At 40.9% G+C, this 18,442-nt stretch overlaps 1 protein-coding gene across 2 annotated transcripts; it reads right to left on the minus strand.

The window, feature by feature from the left end:
- LOC8069866 (phototropin-2) lies at positions 1,827–15,110 on the minus strand. 2 transcript variants are annotated; one of them, XM_021464598.1, is made up of 22 exons: positions 14,509–15,110; positions 14,327–14,418; positions 14,003–14,219; positions 13,684–13,927; positions 13,528–13,598; positions 11,259–11,365; positions 11,070–11,119; positions 10,876–10,980; positions 10,214–10,273; positions 9,664–9,753; positions 8,667–8,743; positions 7,569–7,653; positions 7,066–7,146; positions 6,738–6,841; positions 6,061–6,110; positions 5,629–5,735; positions 5,190–5,309; positions 3,863–3,914; positions 3,254–3,366; positions 2,903–3,043; positions 2,712–2,817; positions 1,827–2,120 (listed from the first exon to the last, which is right to left on the minus strand). In XM_021464598.1, exons 1-21 carry the CDS (start codon positions 15,108–15,110, stop codon positions 2,713–2,715), a joined length of 2,673 nt encoding a protein of 890 aa, XP_021320273.1. In that variant the 3' UTR covers positions 1,827–2,120; position 2,712. The 2 variants fall into 2 exon arrangements, with proteins under 2 accessions (XP_021320273.1, XP_002445377.1); XM_002445332.2 differs by having other exon boundaries at positions 1,831–2,125.

The raw sequence follows: 18,442 nt of genomic DNA on the forward strand, positions 1-18,442 counted from the left end.
TGTCCAACAACAAGACCTAAAATACAACACTCTCTGCAAATGGGTCTCGAGGAGAGAGGATACCCAAATTTGAGTTATACCTCTCATGATACTCAAAATAGATCTTCTGTATGAGTACCCTGTTGGAAGCTATAAGTAATGTGTTGGAGACCCATTTTGAGTTTGGGTTCCCAAATAGATCTTCTATTGGGGAGACAGCCTGACAGCTGGTCCTCCATTATTTAGGGCTGGCGACCATAACGGTTATCACAAGCGGCTTGGCATATAATACGGCAGAGAAAATGATCCACATGCTCATCGCTGCATCTAACAATCATCTAGTGGTCGATACAAGTTTTCTTACCTGGTATCTCCATGCCCCAGTACTCCTATATAAGTAGCGGCCAAACAAATTCACCATCAGTTATGTAATAACCGGTTGGATAAATGTGGCTAGGATAGCTTAGTCTATAGTAGTGTCCTATCCTTCTCTTAAGGGCTTAGAACTTGATAATTAATACATTAGGAATCGAAGCTTGCTTCTAATGGATGGGGACTCTCATTTAAGGGGATAGAGGGCAAAATTTGAGAGATCAGTTGGAGTTGCTCTTAGAGCATCTCCAACAGTTTGGTAAATGACTTGCTATCCATAATTTTTTTAGCAAAATAATAAAAAATCCTCTCCAACAATTTGGCATCCCACATCCTCATCTTTTCTAACTTAGCATATCTCCCTATCTAACGCGTAAATATGGCGTGAACTTCGTGCTTGGTATCGATCTTTCTCCTCATGCTTAGCGAGGCTCTTCGTTCGCTTAGCAGGGCTCTTCATTTCATTAGCAGGTTTTTGTGTGTTTGGAAACAAAATTTGCTAAACTGTTGAAGCTGAGATTTTTTTCCTCTCCATATTATTTTGGGAGTTGACAAATAATAAGATTTGGGAAACGAAATTTGCCAAACAGTTAGAGATACTCTTAGGCAGTTAGGCCCTTAAAACTAGAAAGCCATCAAATCTCCCCCTTGAGTCCTTATTCCTGGGTCTGGAGGCCCCCTACTTTTTCCCCTTCTCCCACACCCCTGCTCGTACCCACAGTCAAGCCCTCCACTGTTGCCTCCTGTGTGTGGTGTGGCCTCTTGCCTGACGTCGAGCATCCTAGTGCAACCTCCTCTACGGTACGGAGCACCTTGGGCACCCCGTCTCTGGTGCAGAGTACTGGCTTGATCTCCCTCTTTCCCTCCCCTGACATCGGTCCTCCCCTCATGCCCTCTCTCCTTCCTTACCATGGCAGCGGTCCTCTCTCCTTCCGTTCCCTGCTGGTGATCCTCTCTCCTTCCCTTCCTTGGCAGCCTGCGCGGCGGCTCCCTCGCACTTCCCTTCCCCAAGGCGGCACCTGAACCCATCCCTTCCCCCACTGGCGGAGCCACCGCCCGGCCACCCCGGGCGACCGGCCGGGCTCCTCACCAAAATGTAAAGGTAATTTTTCTTTATATTTATATAGAATTCTGTAATTTTATAATTAAATATTTTTGCTTATTGCGAATTGTCCGGGCTTCTAAAATCTTCTGGCTTCGCCACTGCCTTCCCCTGTCATGGTTGCCAATCCAAACAGATGGATAGGACGAAGGGATGAGATAAAAAATTAACATGAATGTGATTGACAAGTGGGTCCTAAAGAAATGAGGGCTCTGACATGAGGAGCATACCTCAAATCAAAAGTAGGGTCCCTGGAGTTGCTCTAAGGAGAATACACTTCCTAGATATAGGGTGAGCTCATCCGAGAAAAAAAAGATGGACCAACTCATCCTACTTCTTTTGCCTAGTGGTAGCCTAGATGAGGACGTGAGAATAACTTATGAAACCCAGAGCACTTCACTTCATTCAAAATTTTTCGATGTTATATAAATAATCACTACATTTTATTCAGCCATATGCACAAAAAACGGTACATTAATTTACAAGAACTTTATCCTATTGATGTACTATTCACTTGACCTAACCAAAAGAATGCCTCAAGTACACAACGACCTCTAGTGCAATTCAGGTTGGAAATCCTGCTTGCCGATGAAAACTCTTTTATTAATATGTACATGCTCAACAACGTTCTTTCCACGCGGGGCGCCGGGGTTGGTATTGGTACAGCCTGCCCTGCAAAATGTAACATGGAAAGCCTAGGTAAAAAGAGTACTCTGTTTGACTTATTTTAAGCTACTCTTGACAGTAATATTCTGTTAAAAGTAATATTTACCATCTTTTATAGTTTCTTAGGCAGGCCGAACAAGAAAAAAATTCTACTACCATCTTATATAGAATCATTCAACCTTTTTAAATTCTACTACTAATATGGCATTGTGCAGCAAAGGCACTGTATGGTAAGCATAATAAGCACCAACGTGTATTCAAGAGTTTGTGGAAAACAAATGTAATCATGTTCCTGTAAAGCACCCTTTCTCACAAAAAATGATAAAGGTATCAATGGGGTAATACAGGTCTAAACAGGGAGCCATCTAAAGCCATTATTCTTTTCCCTAGTCGGACCAATTTTTTGTACAAGATATCTCTACTTACATAATTATTCACATGCTTTTGATTGCTTTTATAATCTTGTGTCATTGTGTGTATATAACATAGTGTTTAGTGATTTTCTTTCGATCAGCACAAAAGTAATTAAAGAATTTGATCATATAAAGTATTTTCTCATCTTTTGTTTCCGATAAAATTGGTTGAGCCTCACCTTAAAATGTGTCAAGAATCTGAGCATGAGTATCCTCCTCAGGCTTCACTGTTAGTTCAGGTTCCTTCCGAGTTAGTTTCAGTGGAACATCAAGCTCTGGGGGCTCCTGCACATGCGAAGTTATGTTCTTTATTAGTGATGTACCAAACAATTATCCAAGATACTTTTCAAAGGCTCAATTTCCAGATCACCATGCAACGGATGAGTGGCCAGTATATATCTTTAAAAAAGGGATGTTGCTTGATATCATTTGCACCGGCACTTGAACCAAGTCGAGAAGAGGGATCTCTCTGAAGCAACCCATGGATTAATTGCTTAGCCGCAAGACTAACCTGCAGTAAACATTTGTTAATAGATGAACAGAACAAACAACATTGTAGATTAATGTATACTAGATCTGCCTAGTAATATTAAACAAGGGACTACTCACTAGGTAGTTTTAAAATTATTTTTATACCATCAAATGTTAACTGCACGACAGGCAAATTTGACCAGATTTACATGCAACTGTAGGTAACAAAAATGAGGATGAAATTTCTTACCGGAATGCTACTTGGAAATGTAAGATCTTTGTGCAGGATATTATGAAATGTCCTTTTCCTGTTCTTTCCTCGAAAAGGTGTACGTCCATACAACATTTCATACAAGAGAATTCCTATATCATGGGGAAGAAGGATGTGACAACCTCAGAGAGACAGTATATATATATATATATATATATATATATATATATACCTGAACATGGAATTTGAAACTGGGAGTAGTTGATATAGATCTATTACTTGCATATTCATATTACGGAACTATACAGATTACAAGGATCAAGCTAAACTGAAGTTAGCATATATATAACTTGATGTACATATTAATATGGTGCCACACAAGCCGTCATTGATCCTAGGTTGTTTCATCTGAGACTTTTTTTGGGGAACATCTGGAACTGATTTCAACATATAACACAAGTATTTTGATACTAGTTCATTTATACCATTTCTTGTATATAATCTTTTGGATTGGTGATTAGAACCACATCTTAGGGATTTTATATAGCACACTTCACGCCCAGGGGGGCTGGCACCCTCATTAGCTAAAATACCATGTTGCAATATTTTAAAAATCATCAAAAAAAAGTCTCACAAATTATTGCTTACCAAGAGCCCACCAATCAATTGCACTTGTATGTGGTGCACCTGTGATGATCTCCTAAAATATCAAAAGATTGCATGGCAATTAATTTAGAGATCAAGAAGTGAAGAAATAACAACTGAAGGGTTTAGTTAAATGCACTAAAAGTTTAAATAAGATTAAGAAAACCATAGGTTCACGATCAATGTCTTAACATTATTAATTTAGTGATCAAGAAGTGAAGAAATAAGAATTCAAGGGTTTAGTTAAATGCACTAATAGTATAAGATTCAGGAAGCCAATGTCAAAAAGTGTATTTGGCTTGGCGTGTTTGACACCAAATACTCTCATCTTAAAGTTCCACAAAACCCATGGTAATGTGGCAATGGTACCATCCATGTTGGTTGCTTTTTGGGGACTACTTAGGATTACCATCTTCCCTATAACTATATGACATGTCATGGGCCACATGCCAAAGAACCAATAGTTTTTTTGATGAATAAGAAAAAAATCTCATACTTATCGAACTGTTTGGGATATGCGCTTACATGTAATTGATCTCTTGTAGAGGGGCCTCTCTGCGTATTGTATACTCTATATTATATACCAACCCTTTTGGGAAAGGATACAAGAGCTAAATTTGATATTTATAACATGGAATCAGGGTTATATGCTCACTGTAGCCACCGGCGGGCACCGGAAGGTCACTCACTAGCCACCAACAAGCACTACCTCTTCTGTTCTTCCCCTTATGTGAAGTTGTGAACCCCGTCCCCTAAGGTGCTCAGGAACCCCGACATGGTGCAACCACCTCTCACTCTCAGCTACGGCCATGGTGCCTCCTTGGCATCATCTATGTAACTCAACGCAACCATTCCTGGTGCCATCCTCTGCCCTGATTCGGCTCAAACCAGGGAAGAGAAAAAAAATCCTATAAAATTGATATGTTCTCTTATATGCAGAATATTTTATTATGAAACTTTTTATGGATGTGGGGAGTATAACAATTATTGCGATCATTGCAAAATGATAAAAATATTTGAGTGGAAGTAACCATATAATTAGGTATGGTATCTTAAAATATTTGCAACAAGCTAAGTATATTTGGTACAACATTTAGAAAGTGGTATGAAATTACCAAACTGCACTTCAAAACTCTGCAACTTTCTTTTACATGAAACTTTGGGACTATTTACCTTGACAAGCTAAATTATCACCAGTTTTAACTTTTAAATATGGTGGGAGTAATAACTTAGGAGATCACATTCAAATTATTTGGAATTCAGTCATCTCTCTGATTAAATAGGAAAAAAAACATTGCTAAAAAAGTAAAGATAGAGCACTGTATCATACTGGAGCTATGTACTCTTCAGTTCCAACAAAAGAATTCGACGGAGTGGCAGGTTCTGAAACAAAACTTGGGGGAAGATACTCCTTAGATCTTCTTCGTCTTGATGTAGAATGCTTTATGACCTGAAGTATATCATTAGCAAGGTTATTGGCTTATAGCTTTGTATTTAAGTACACAACAAAATCTCACGGAAAACAAACATACATGATTGAGGCACCAATAAGCAGTCTAAATCTATGTCATTGACACATGAAAAACTATTTGTTCTCCACTGCAAATATCATGCAAGTGGAAAATAGTAAACTCACCACGAAGGTGTGAAGTATACATGCACATTCTGCTAGTACTGTTTGGTGAAATATCATAGTCGACTGATGAGGAATAAATGCACAAATAAAATGCTAATATTGATTTATTTTTTAAAGCTTGCTCTCGACTTACATGAGGTTTTGAAGAAGTCAAAAACGAGAGGTCAAAATCAGTCAGAACGATGTGGCCATCCTCTTGGAGCAAAATATTTTCTGGTTTTAGGTCACGGTATATTATTCCTACAATAGAAACACTGTATAATCACTAACCATTGATGTCACCACAAGAATTTAAACACATCCCTTCTAAAGAATAGGAACACATGGCACAAATGATCTTACTTAAACGATATTAATTGTTACTCAGTCGATTTATAACTTATTTGTTATATATTTGTTTAGTAATTAAACACAGTCTGGCTAGCTATTATTAATCCAACAAGCCGTGTTTAGAGAAATAATCAAGAATAGTGAAAATTTCCTAGTCTCAGTAACATTTGCATACTGCACTTGAGGAACAGACTTGTCTAGAAACTATGCGAAATAATAAAAATAAGACCAATACCAAGGAAATGGAGATACTCAAGACCAATTACAACCTCCGCAGCATAAAACCTGCAGAAAAATTGATAAAAATAATGTAACAAAAAAATATAGGCAATATATCATAATAAAGATTTAATAATACATTAGTTTAAATGACTATCACATCTCTACAATCCAAATTGTCGAAAAAAATAATTGTCCATTTTCTTCAGTTTTGGGGTAGTGGCCTACTTGCATTCCTAGGTAGTGATGGTATTCCTTAGCATAGTTCATAAGAGTTCATCAGATTCCAAGTGTCAGAAAAACTATTTGCTTGAACAACTATTTGTTTGGAGGAACAATATATCGAATAAACATATCGTAGCATTTGAATTTGCCAAAAAAATATAATCCTAATGAAGATATGAGATTTCTTTTCATTAATGCCATTATTTTGCAAATTGTCATATCATTAGGAAATGGTTCATATGTTGTTAACATCGAATCTTAGAAACTCAAGCTACAAAGATAAATTATAAACCATTAGGAATGCCCTATATTAACTTCACATCATGAGCTAATACTTGTATCTGAACAAGGAAAGAACATATCCATTTTGGAAGGCATTTTCGTAAGCACAATAAAATTTTGCATCAGAATAGGCACATCTTAACAAACAAGTAATGCATCAAAAAATGTGCATTTTTTAACAGCTACCTTGCAGATTCTTCTCTGAAAAGTTTCATCGGTTGCATATCAAGTAGTGCAAATAATTCACCCCCAGGACAAAAGTCTGTTATGAGACAAACATGTGTTGGTGTCTGAAAAAAGCAATGATTAGTAATGCGTATATGTTAAATTCAAAAGTTAAAATGCAAAGTAAATTATGAAAATACAAAACATGAAGGTTAGTAATCAATTGTGGAGTTCAGTAGATAACCATATAGAAACTACATGCAGATGAAGTTATGTGAACCATTTTCTTTATTTACCAATCTTAAACGACTCTAAGACAAGGCACAACAACATAGCACATAAGACTGACCTGGAACGAAGTATATAATGTCGGGAGAAAAGGATGATCCAATAGTGAGTATATTTCTCTTTCGATACAAACTCGATGAACCTGCACATTTCAGAAACTAAATGCACTCAAAAATCAATTTAGAATGAGTGAACTTGACATGTATATTTGGAAATTTTATCTTGTAAGAATATGTTTATAGCATATTGAATAAATTGATAAATACTAAACATCCTAAAATTAATCAATGTTTTCACTCCTGGAAGATTTGTGATGCCATATTGCTCCTTCATTCTTCATTTTTGAAATTTAAGCCACTGACACTCCCTTCTAGGGGCACAAATCCACACCCACACGACCATACAGATACAAAACAATCATTCAAAATTCAACTATAAATTTTACCACTTATCTAAAAAAACTCTCCTACTATCCATACCAGTGTGACCAGGAGTTTGATAGCATGAAGTGTCTATCAAAAGATACAACACTGCATGTCAATCACGTTTACTTCTAGAATTTACCTTGTTGCGGTTCAACATCACCGATTTGTCCATTGCCTTCATTGCAAATAATTCACCACTGCCTTGCAACTCCACCAAATGTACACTAGGGAGAAAAACATAATATAGTATCATACCCCTTCTTAAACAAAGATACGGTAACAAAGAAATCATAGGATAGGGCAGATCAAGTATGGATGCCTATGTATTCCAAGGAATACCCAACAGTTTTGCCAAAACATTATGTAAATACTAAGTACACATAGGTGTATATATTAGTTGCAATTTATTTTCAACATGTTCTTGTCATCCACTTATCAAAAAGGCAGCATACCATCCACCTCCCACCAAACTCCACCATGGTTTCCTCAAGTCCATTTGATCTGTCATTCACCAATCGGTCAACTAAGATCTTCCTCAGCCCCTCAATTGCACACAGGCGCATTAGCCTCATGTACGGCTGTCGCCCTTGCCCACACCTAATCCTCATGTCTCTTTCAAACCCCAATTCCCATAGGAACCCAATGCTAACTACCAGGCACACTAACATTCATACGAATAGAGGCAAGATAGCTAAATTGCTAAATTGTGCCCATCCTAAATAGCCATCTGCATCTACCAACTTCATGCCTCCACGTGGACCACACTACCAGCACCTGTTAGTTGGTATTTGATTGGGTTGGGATGGCTTGAGCACATTTTGCATATATATACTATTCAATGTCCAATGTGTTGAATTATTCAACCAAAAAACCATGAGTACCACATCTTCTAGACAAGCAACATCCATAATCATAACACTTGTGCTCTATAGCAATAAAAATCTTACCTTCATTTGATTACCATGTATCAATAACCTAAACCCTAATTCCCACTCATTCCTCTTAATATTTTCCTCACATCTCCTCTAGAATAAATATCTAAGGGGCATGGAAGGGCACATCAAATACACTTGCAGAATCATATACGGCGTGGATTTACATCTACCATTTTTTTTGTTTGGTTTGATTTAATAAAATTTTTATTTTCTTGCTAGTAGACATTCAAAAGTAGTAGCAAATACCTAAAATGGTTAGTTATGTATGTTCCAATTTCACAAGGTTAGGTTGATCTCCTTACCTGCCAGTGTCACCACAACCCAAAGGTTTTATAGGCTTGAAGTGCTTCAAGCCAATCTTCTCCCCAGATTTTGTAATCTGAAGTACAAATACAAAGAAGACATTATACTACTATGGAACTGAAATAAAAAAACCCATTTAATAGTCAAGCATATACTTAAAGTATGACCACATTATGGATTATACTCGCTCCATTTTTTTATTAAGTGTCACATTTGGTTTGTCCTAAGTCAAACATTGCAACCTTTGACTAACTATTTTGAAAAATCCTTATAGTTTCATAATATGTGAATTACATATTATGATAGTATTTCTTATAATAAATCTAAGAATATAAATCTTATGACATGAAACTATATGTATTTTTTGAAATCAATGGTCAAAGATACCCACATTTGACTTAGGACAAACCAAGTTGTGACACTTAATAAAAAACATAGGGAGTATAAATCAATCCGATAAAAATCAAAATGAAATAAAAAACTTGAGCATTTTGCTCATAGAACATTTTGAGTGTTATCTAAATTGATAAGTTATTGCATGTTCATAACTTGGTACAAAAAAAACACTATATTCAAAAGAAAATATCATTGCATGACATATTCCATTCAGAAGATATTTTGGCTTTTCTATATACAAGTTTTTCTATGCAATTAGATATACACTAGGTCTAGATACATAATGAAAGTAATGTATCTCAAAAAGCTAAAATGTCTTATAGTTTGGAATGGAGGGAGTAGTAAACATACTATTCAGGCTTAGTAAAGGTAGAAATTACAATTTGAGATAGAACGAAATGAACTATTATAAACATATATGGCAAAAAATGCATTGTCATCTTGCTTTTGCCTTTCTTCGGTGCGATAAATAGTAAATTATTTTTCCTCCAACTCTTTGTCTAGTATATGCAGTAGTAATAAGCTTAACTAACTACTTTTTGTGTAGCACTACTTACATCATAATCTTGTAATCTTGTACGAAACATTAAGATAGCATACCTTTTCTATCGCAATCCAAGAAGAGTTGTAACGTCTATGAGGCTTTGGGGAAACATATTTTGAGTAAATGTCCCATAGGTCCTCTGGTCTCTGCAAATACACATATTAGCCACAACACAGCATATGACAAAGAATTAGCTAATCAAACTACTCTTAAATATTCGTTTTAATTCAAAGTATCAACATTACAGCTATGGTTTTCTGTTTCGTAATGCAAAGCTCATAATATGAGGCAAACCATGAGAATAGTTTAATTGAGTGTCCATTACTTTAATCCTTTTCTTCTGAGGTTTCCCCCATATCATAGTAGGTGTTGTCTATTTGTTATAAAAACTTGCATTTCCATATAGAGCATTAAATTGACCTCCGCAATTGAAATAGACCAAATATTTATAATAATATTTATAGAAGTTTAAGAATAGTTAGTGATCTCTAGCTAGCATAACCTTTTTTTCCCTCAACATGCAAGGGATGTGCATATTTTAATTAAGAAGAATAATTAGCAAAATGCTGTTGAAAAATAGTGAAACAAAAATTAGATGTACCTTACCAGGTTGGGATCAGGAAGCTCTCTGACTGCTTCATCCACATTCTCTGCCGTAGCTTTGACCTATTTAAATTTTATCATATAAATATATAGTGTACTTCAGATTTGAAAGCAACAATACATTTACATAATGTTATAGTCCTATGTATCAAGTACTCACTCCATTCAATTGTTAGTCGTTTTAGTTTTATCCTAAGTAAAACTTGTCTAACTTTGACCAAGTTTGTAAAGAATATATTAACATCTACCACATAAAAAAATACATTATTATCAAAATATATGTCATGGTCTATTTGATGCATCTAGTTTTATATTGAATATGTTTGTAAATTTTTCAAGAAATATGGTCAAAGCTAGAGAATTTTGACTTAGGACAAACCTAAAACCACTAACAATTTGGAAATGAAGGAGTAGCTATACATATTTTTGACATGACATACTCGTGTTGCTTGTTAATTTCCAGGTCCACAGGTTCTTTTATAAGTGTTACTCTCACAAAAGAAGGCTGAAAGTTAATTCATCACTATGGACCATAACAACTAGACTAGAAACCAAATAACCGAGTCCTTATTTTATTTTACTTCTTAAAGTTGACTTATTGTGCACCAATTATAGATCTTGTTTATACCATCAAAATGAAAACTAGTAAGAATAAATTGAGCTACCAGTTTAGCACTCTGTAGTTCAGTGTTCTCAGAGAGACGATTCCTAAGGGGTTCAACATGGTCGCTTCCATCCAATTGAACACCAATGAAGTACTGAAGCTCTCCCTACATACCCAAATAATAGAATGAGTTTGTGCACGGCACCACTTGAACAAGTGCAAAGTAAGTTGAGAAGAGCTACAGGCAGTGAGTACCTTCTGGTCTCGCATTGGCTGCAGGTGGAACAAGTTCCAGAACTTCTTCCCTGGTCAATGAACAACAACCGCAGAAAAATACCAGTATAGCACCCACATCAATCATACATATATTGACTAAACTCTGTGGTAGTAAAATGTCAATTGCCTATGCTTTCTAGTTTTTCAGTTAGGAAATGCAAAATTTACCACTCTTGGTGTAGTTGATTAGCTGGACAGTGATTTCTTTCTGTTCCCGGATAGCCTCCCGGATCTTATCAACTGTGGACATGTCGGTCTCTGCCCCTTGAAGAAATCTGCAAACACCAATATAATTCACTTGTTTGAAAAGTCATGGCTGAAAGTACTATTCACTAACAGAAAAAGTACCGCTTATAAGACAAGCGAATGGATTCAGGTCACCTACAATACCACAACCCGTTCAAATCAAAAATAGGAGAACCAATTATGCATTTAATAAAGAAAAGAAAAATCACTAAGAGCTAGCAGGAGGACCGTACACAAGGCCCTCCCAAATAATTCGTGGGTCTTGTGGGAGTCATATCTCAGAATTTCTATCTCTATGGGATTTGGTCAAAGATGTGATCCTGCAGCCCGGGGTCGCAGATTGTCATATCTGGCTATCTTCAAATGACCAATATTTAGTAAGGTTGGCTTAAAAAAAACTCTTTAAGGGAATAAGTTCGTTTTGGTCTTATACTAGAATTTGGACAAATATTTCATTCTTGAGCTACCGTGTTTTTGTATAGACAAAAATGCCCATCTCCTCTCATCGTGGTGCAGGTCCCACCTAACTCTGCCATGGGCTCCATTGTCCGACTTATCCTCACCGCTAGGGATGAAAATGATTTGATACGAACGGAGATTATTGATACCATATTTATTTTTATATTTTTTCATGATTTAGATTCAGATACAACTACGGATTCAGATACAACTACGGATACAGAATGTCTCGGATACAGATACAAATAAATATATATCAAATACAGCTTGAGTAGGACGTAGATAGTGTTGGTTATGAATTTTTCGAATACTGAGTCAATGCAACATCTATATATACAACATGTGCTGCAGTCATTTGACCACACTCTAAGTCCTATTTACAACTAGATTATATTATACGTGTAGAAGCAAATTATCAATAGTTCATATACAAGTCGCATTGTCATGTTTTTAGAAAGTTGAGTTACATTGCCATGCTTACATAGCTTACGCGTACCTAAGCCGATATGTTTTGAGTATATACAAAAGTCATAAAAAAACAAAAAAAATATAGCGGCAAATATAAAATAATTAAACTTGACTAAGCACAACTGCACAAGTAGGCAAAGCACACTCAGCTGTTGTGTGCTTCATGGACTTCAGGTCTTGGGCCAACACATCCTGCTCCTTGTGTGCGAGCAGACACAAGACCAAGCAGCGTGTGCGAGTTGCTAGTTTAGTCGCACCTCGATGCCCCAGGAGGTAATGTTATTATATGAACACTTTTAAAATTATAAAAAAAAATTAACATTTCAATTTTGTTTCAATTTAAGTTCGATATAAAATTTAAAAATTGGATACTTTTCGGATATACGTGACGTTCAAAGGATGGATAATGTTTCCAAAGTATTTGAACTTGTTTCTGATATCCGTGAAATTGTTCGTTTCAGTATTTTAGTCCCAATTGGTGATTGGACGGACGAACAGTCGGATTTTTTTTGGAACGCTTCATCCCTACTCACCAAACAGTCTCTTGCCTCTGAAAAGCTCTGAGCCATCCGGCCATGGAGGTCGTCGTCCTGCCTCCGGCCCAGGCATATCCTCTGCCCACTCCAGCGGCCTGCTCCGCACCCACGGGAACATGCTGGGGAACGGCCACGTGCCCACGTCCGACAGGGCCTGCTCCGCGGCGTCGGTGGGGCCCGATCGAGTTGACCACGCCGGTGGTGCCGAGGCGACTGCCCTGGTCTGGGAGCAGCCAGGTCCGCGAGGCGCAGGCAGCAGGCGACGAGCATGTCGGAAAACGCGGGACAGGAGCAGAGAAACCAGGGCCTGGCAGGATGACGATGTTGGACGGGGCGAGCCGGCAGGAGCTGTGTGGGCTGTGGGACAGCGATGGCGGATGGGTACAGTGGAGGAGAAGATCACTTCGACACAACCCACGGCCACCGCCGGTGACAAGGTTTCTTTACTCAGCATCATCAGAGGACTCGTGGGGTCAGAGGTCATACAAGAATACGGTGTTTTGCATATGGCCCAACCCAACAGCATCGCCTATAGCACGGCAAATGTCGGGTAGAGAAAAACTACAATGACATACTTTTTCAAAAAAAAAAGTAAATAGGCACTTGTTCTATCCAAATGGCGCCAATCCAAACAGATGTGTCAGATAGCAAAGCTACGGCCATGAATCAAAGATACCAAGTTTAAAATGAAATTTGCCAAATTGTTGCCCAAGTTGGGTACTGCTCACCTGCAATTCCTCCCGAGGATCTCTTCCCGCGTGTACTCCGTCAGCTCCAAGAAGCTATCCGACGCGAAGATCTGCACAACCCAAGCAAGCATTGTGCGCTGAGTAAACTGCGCGAAGCTGACCGACCAGCTATGGCGGGATGCCGTGCGTGCTTACGATGGGGTTGTCGGGGAGCCTGGGATCCGTGATGACGAAGTTCTTCTCGATGCGCTCTAGCGTGGTGGCTAGATCGATCCCTTGCCTTATGTCCCTCTCCCTTCCCTCTTTCTCCCAGCTGTTCTTGCGCTCCTTCTCCGTCGCTGACTCCGGTGTCGCCGGCGCCGGCGCCGGCGACGTGGCCTCCACCTCAGCTGGAACGGCCTCCTTGCTTCCTATCGAGCTCCTCTTCCCCATCTTGAACCTGCCAAGAAACCATCGTTATAACATTGTCATTGTCATGTCAGTCATGCACTAGGTGTCCGAGTTTCTGACAGACCCCATGAGGGAGGAGCGGCGGCGGCTCATCTTCCGGCTCAGCCGCGAGTCCTCCTTCTTCACGTCCCAGAGCGGCGTGCCAGGGGCCACCAACGGCGGCGCCGTGACGAGCGGTGCAGGCTCCACGGGCTCCTGTTCACCCTCGGAGCGAGCGCGCGGGTGCTTCACCGTCTGCACCACCTCCGTGATCGATGACATCGCCGTCTCCTTCTGCCGGTCTACGTACGGTGTCGAAGAACAGACACAGACGTGATCATCGCCAACAAGTATAGCTTGCTTAATTTGCCGGAGAACGGCAGAGGGATGGATCGGATCGTCGACTCACCGTCGTAGTGGATGAGGGAGACTGGCATCTCGTTTGGCCGCATGCGCTTCTCGCTGAGCCCCTCCGTGTACTTGCTCACCTCGACTTGCATCCTGTGTCGTAGATGATGGGGGCAATTCCATCAATCACAAGGGGCAGAGCACTTGAGCACCAACTGAGCAGAACAGAGTATGGCTGGGTACCCGATGAACTTGATGACCTTGCCGTTGTCGTCGCGGATGGGGGTGACGGTGAGCATGTTCCAGAAGGGCGTGCCGTCCTTGCGGTAGTTGAGCAAGCGGCCGCAGAAGCTGCGGCCGGTCTTGACGGCGTCCCGGATCTTGGCGACCTCGTCCATGTCCGTGTCGGGGCCCTGCAGGAAGCGGCAGTTGCGGCCGACCACGTCCTTGGCGGCGTAGCCGGTCATGGTGTAGAAGCCGGCGCTGGCGTAGATGATGGGGCAGTCCGGGCGCGTGGCGTCGGAGACCACGAACGTCTGCTGCAGGCTGGACAGCGCGTCCTTGAGCTCCCGCGACACCCGCGGCAGCGAGTCCCCCGACCCACGCGACGACTTGGTGCTGCCCGCCACGCCGCTGTCGCGCTGGAACGAGGCCTGCCTGTTGCCGTTGCCGTTGCCGGCGCCGCCCACCGTGGAGGACGACGACGCCTCCTCCTCCACGATCTCCTTGCCCCCGCCCGACACTGACCGTGGCTGCGGGAACGTGAAGCCGCCGGCGTCGGAGCCAGACGGGAACGCCATCCACTTCTCCACCTTCTCGGCCGCTTCCCGTGATGACCCCGCCATGGACGACAGACGCCGGTGATGCTTCACTTCCCCTCGAAGGCTACGAGACTGTCGCGATCAACGGCGGTACAGGTGCGGGAGAACAACCATCTCCCCCCGAAGCACCTGTTGCTACGCAAGAGCACAGAAAAAAGCAACAAATTCGGAGGAAAATACCGAGATTTCTGTTTTTAGCAACAAATTTAGCAACAGTTGAAGTGAAGTTTTACTACCAAAAGTAGCTTCACTCCGCTCCCTGTCGCTAAATTAATTGAAGTAGAAACAGTGCTTGCTGGTGACCAAGAAAGCAGAGAAGGAACAGGAAGAGAAGAATGGCGGGAGAAGCAGGGCAGGCGCCGCGAGCGGATAATGCAATCCGAGCGACTCACGGTCGTCCCGCCGCTCCCACCGGTTTCTTGCGCGGCCGCGCGAGGGCCACCGGTCCCCTCCTCTCCCGCGGCCAGCTCGGCACCACGCCGGGCCCCCGATCGATCCTGCGGTGGAGGAGCCGCCGACCGTTGCTGTTGGACGGGTGGAGCGCGGGCTGGCTCCGCGCTCGACGACGACGGCGACGCGACGCGACAAATCTTTCGATCGAGGCGGGCGGGCGTGTGGCTACGGGAGCGCGCGCGAGTTGGCCTGGTGGGATGGGTGGGAGCTGGTGGTGTGTCGTGGCGGGGCGGGGCGCCATTCGTACGGCGTCGTTGTCGCGAGGGAGGTTGCGACGACCACGACGGCCAAGGTAACAGAGGGGAATCGACGGCGGGTGCGGAACATGGGAACAGGAAGAAGAAGAACCATCCACTACCCGCAAAGTGAAGCAGCAGTCCTCTACCTGGTCCTGCTGCCTCGTCAACACAGGTTGTGACAGTGGATTTTCCCGTTGATTGCTTGCTCCTTTGTATGATCCATTTATAGGAGTGTTATATATATGCTCTATGGTTTTATGCACGCGCGTGTCTCTCTCACACATACACACGACACAACTTCTAGAGATGTCTTTGATTCATCCTATAATATGTATAAATGAGTGATGCAGCATAAGTGAAATTGTATCTCAAAAAAGAGTGTCTAGTGAATTATATGAGCATACTCACTTTGTCTCATATGCTAGCATTCATCACGGAGATTAATGTTGAGGATAAAAGTCCTACATACCCCTTTGTCAACAGGCTCCAGTCCCTCAGCTCTGCTCATAGTACACTACTACAGCACACCCACCTCTGAATTTTTTCTCCTTTTATATTCATCTTCTGGTGATTTTAAAGGAGTCGTGAGCTGTGAGCAGAGCTGAAGTACTGATGGGATGCTTGGCCTAGCGTACGTACCTATTTGATTGGCTAGAATATGAGACAATTTTTGAATGCTACAACGTCTAGTATTGTCTAGTATTATGGGATGGAGGGAGTATGTAGAACACTAAGGCTCTGTTTAGTTGTCCACCTAAAATTTTTTCATCCATCCCATCGAATCTTTTGGACACATGTATGAAACACTAAATATACATAAAAAAATAAACTAATTACACAGTTTGGTTGAAAATCGCGAGACGAATCTTTTAAGCCTAGTTACTCCATGATTAGCCTTAAGTGCTACAGTAACCCACATATGGTAATGATAGATTAATTATGCTTAATAGATTTGTCTTACAGTTTCGTGATGAGCTATGTAATTTGTTTTTTTATTAGTTTCTAAAACCCTCTCCCGACATCCTTCTGACACATCCGATGTGACACCCAAAAAATTTTCATCTCCAATCTAAACAGGGCCTAATATAAGATGTCATTCCGTTGGACATATGAGAGGACTCAATCTGTCAACCTGTGAGGCTGATGTGTGGACCTTAGACCCCAATCCTCGTATCAACTGGGACTAGCTTGCGAGTGAAGCTCAAATTAGGCATATTTTATCGGTCTATATCCACCTCTATAGTGCAGTCATTCGCCCAACCAAACACACATCTTACTTAGTTTTATATGACTTCGCTCGTAGAGGATGGCTCCAACCGACCAACTAAAAGACAACTTAAGTCTCCTCTAAGATAAAAGAGTATCGTACATGTCATCTCAACAATGCCATGTCTTGAAGTTATACCTTAATATTTATTTGGTCACTTCTCTTATGTTTCAGATACTTGACTTTTTCGACAACGTATAATGTTATTGTTTGATTAACAAAGAAAATACAAATTACAGAAAACTACAAATTATCTCTTGTACATTTTTTTAATTATAGTAGTTAGTTATTTAAGATTATTGCATTAAATTCAAGTAACCTAAAATATAGCATAAATTTGGTAGAGCTCCGCTATGTAGATCTTTATCAAATACTTAAAATGCAATTGAATTCTGGTAGAAAGCCGACTACAATCACTTCTCTATTTACAACACGACCTAGGAGCTAAAAAACCGCTCTCCACGGCTTCCTATTGCTCCGTGTTCAATTGCCACTAGAATCACTTTATTCTCACGTGCTCCCCACCTTACTCTTCCACCTGAATTACTTCAATAAAAAAATCAAGAAGTGAAGTAGACGAATTAGGAAATGAAACTCTACCAATACAAAATGACCCTTGTCTGCTACTAAACGGTTGCTCCATGGGACATGATGTGCTTCAGAAAATTGAGAAATCCTCACCCCCTTACACATGGCCCCACCTGTCAGTGACCATGAAATCGCTTGCTCCATTCTTCTTCCTCTCATCATGTTTCTTGCCATACCACCGTGAGGCGCCTTCCATGTGCAGAGCATAGCACGCTACCAGCGCGACGGGCATGGGGCGTGGCGCGGCGTAGGGGGGGGGGGGGTGATCAGGATGTCAGTGAAAGAGAAAGAGGAGATTGATAAACAGGAAAAGGGGATTGAGAAAAACTTGTGCTTGTTTCCCTTTCTTTGAGGGATTTTTTTTTGGGTGGGGGGGGCAGATCTGAGCACTTTTTTAGGGCTTCAATCCCCCGTTTTCTGAATATACCGCAAGAGGATTGCTTGTACTCAATCTTGTAGAGTGAGAGGGCGAAGCACCAGGTGCTTTGACACTAAAAGTTTGATCTGTTGACTTTTAATTGGCCTTGAGTTGATAGCGCAATTGGGATGGATGTTTGTTGTCTGAATTTTTTTTAAAGAAAAAGACAATAAATTTGTGTCAAATACATTAGTTGCACCATCAGTTTCAAAGGCCCAATGCAGATGGTCAACTTGCACCGGTGGTCAATCCACTGCATTGATTCCGATGTCACATACATGGCTTCTAAACAGGGACAGCTATGATTGAAAATGATCACGTTTTGGTTGCAGAGGTTTTGCCATGTATAACTTCTTGAAGCCAAGTATAACTCATCACGACTGGCTTGTCA

This window comes from Sorghum bicolor, chromosome 7, assembly GCF_000003195.3.
Source record: "Sorghum bicolor cultivar BTx623 chromosome 7, Sorghum_bicolor_NCBIv3, whole genome shotgun sequence".
NCBI lineage: Eukaryota > Viridiplantae > Streptophyta > Magnoliopsida > Poales > Poaceae > Sorghum > Sorghum bicolor.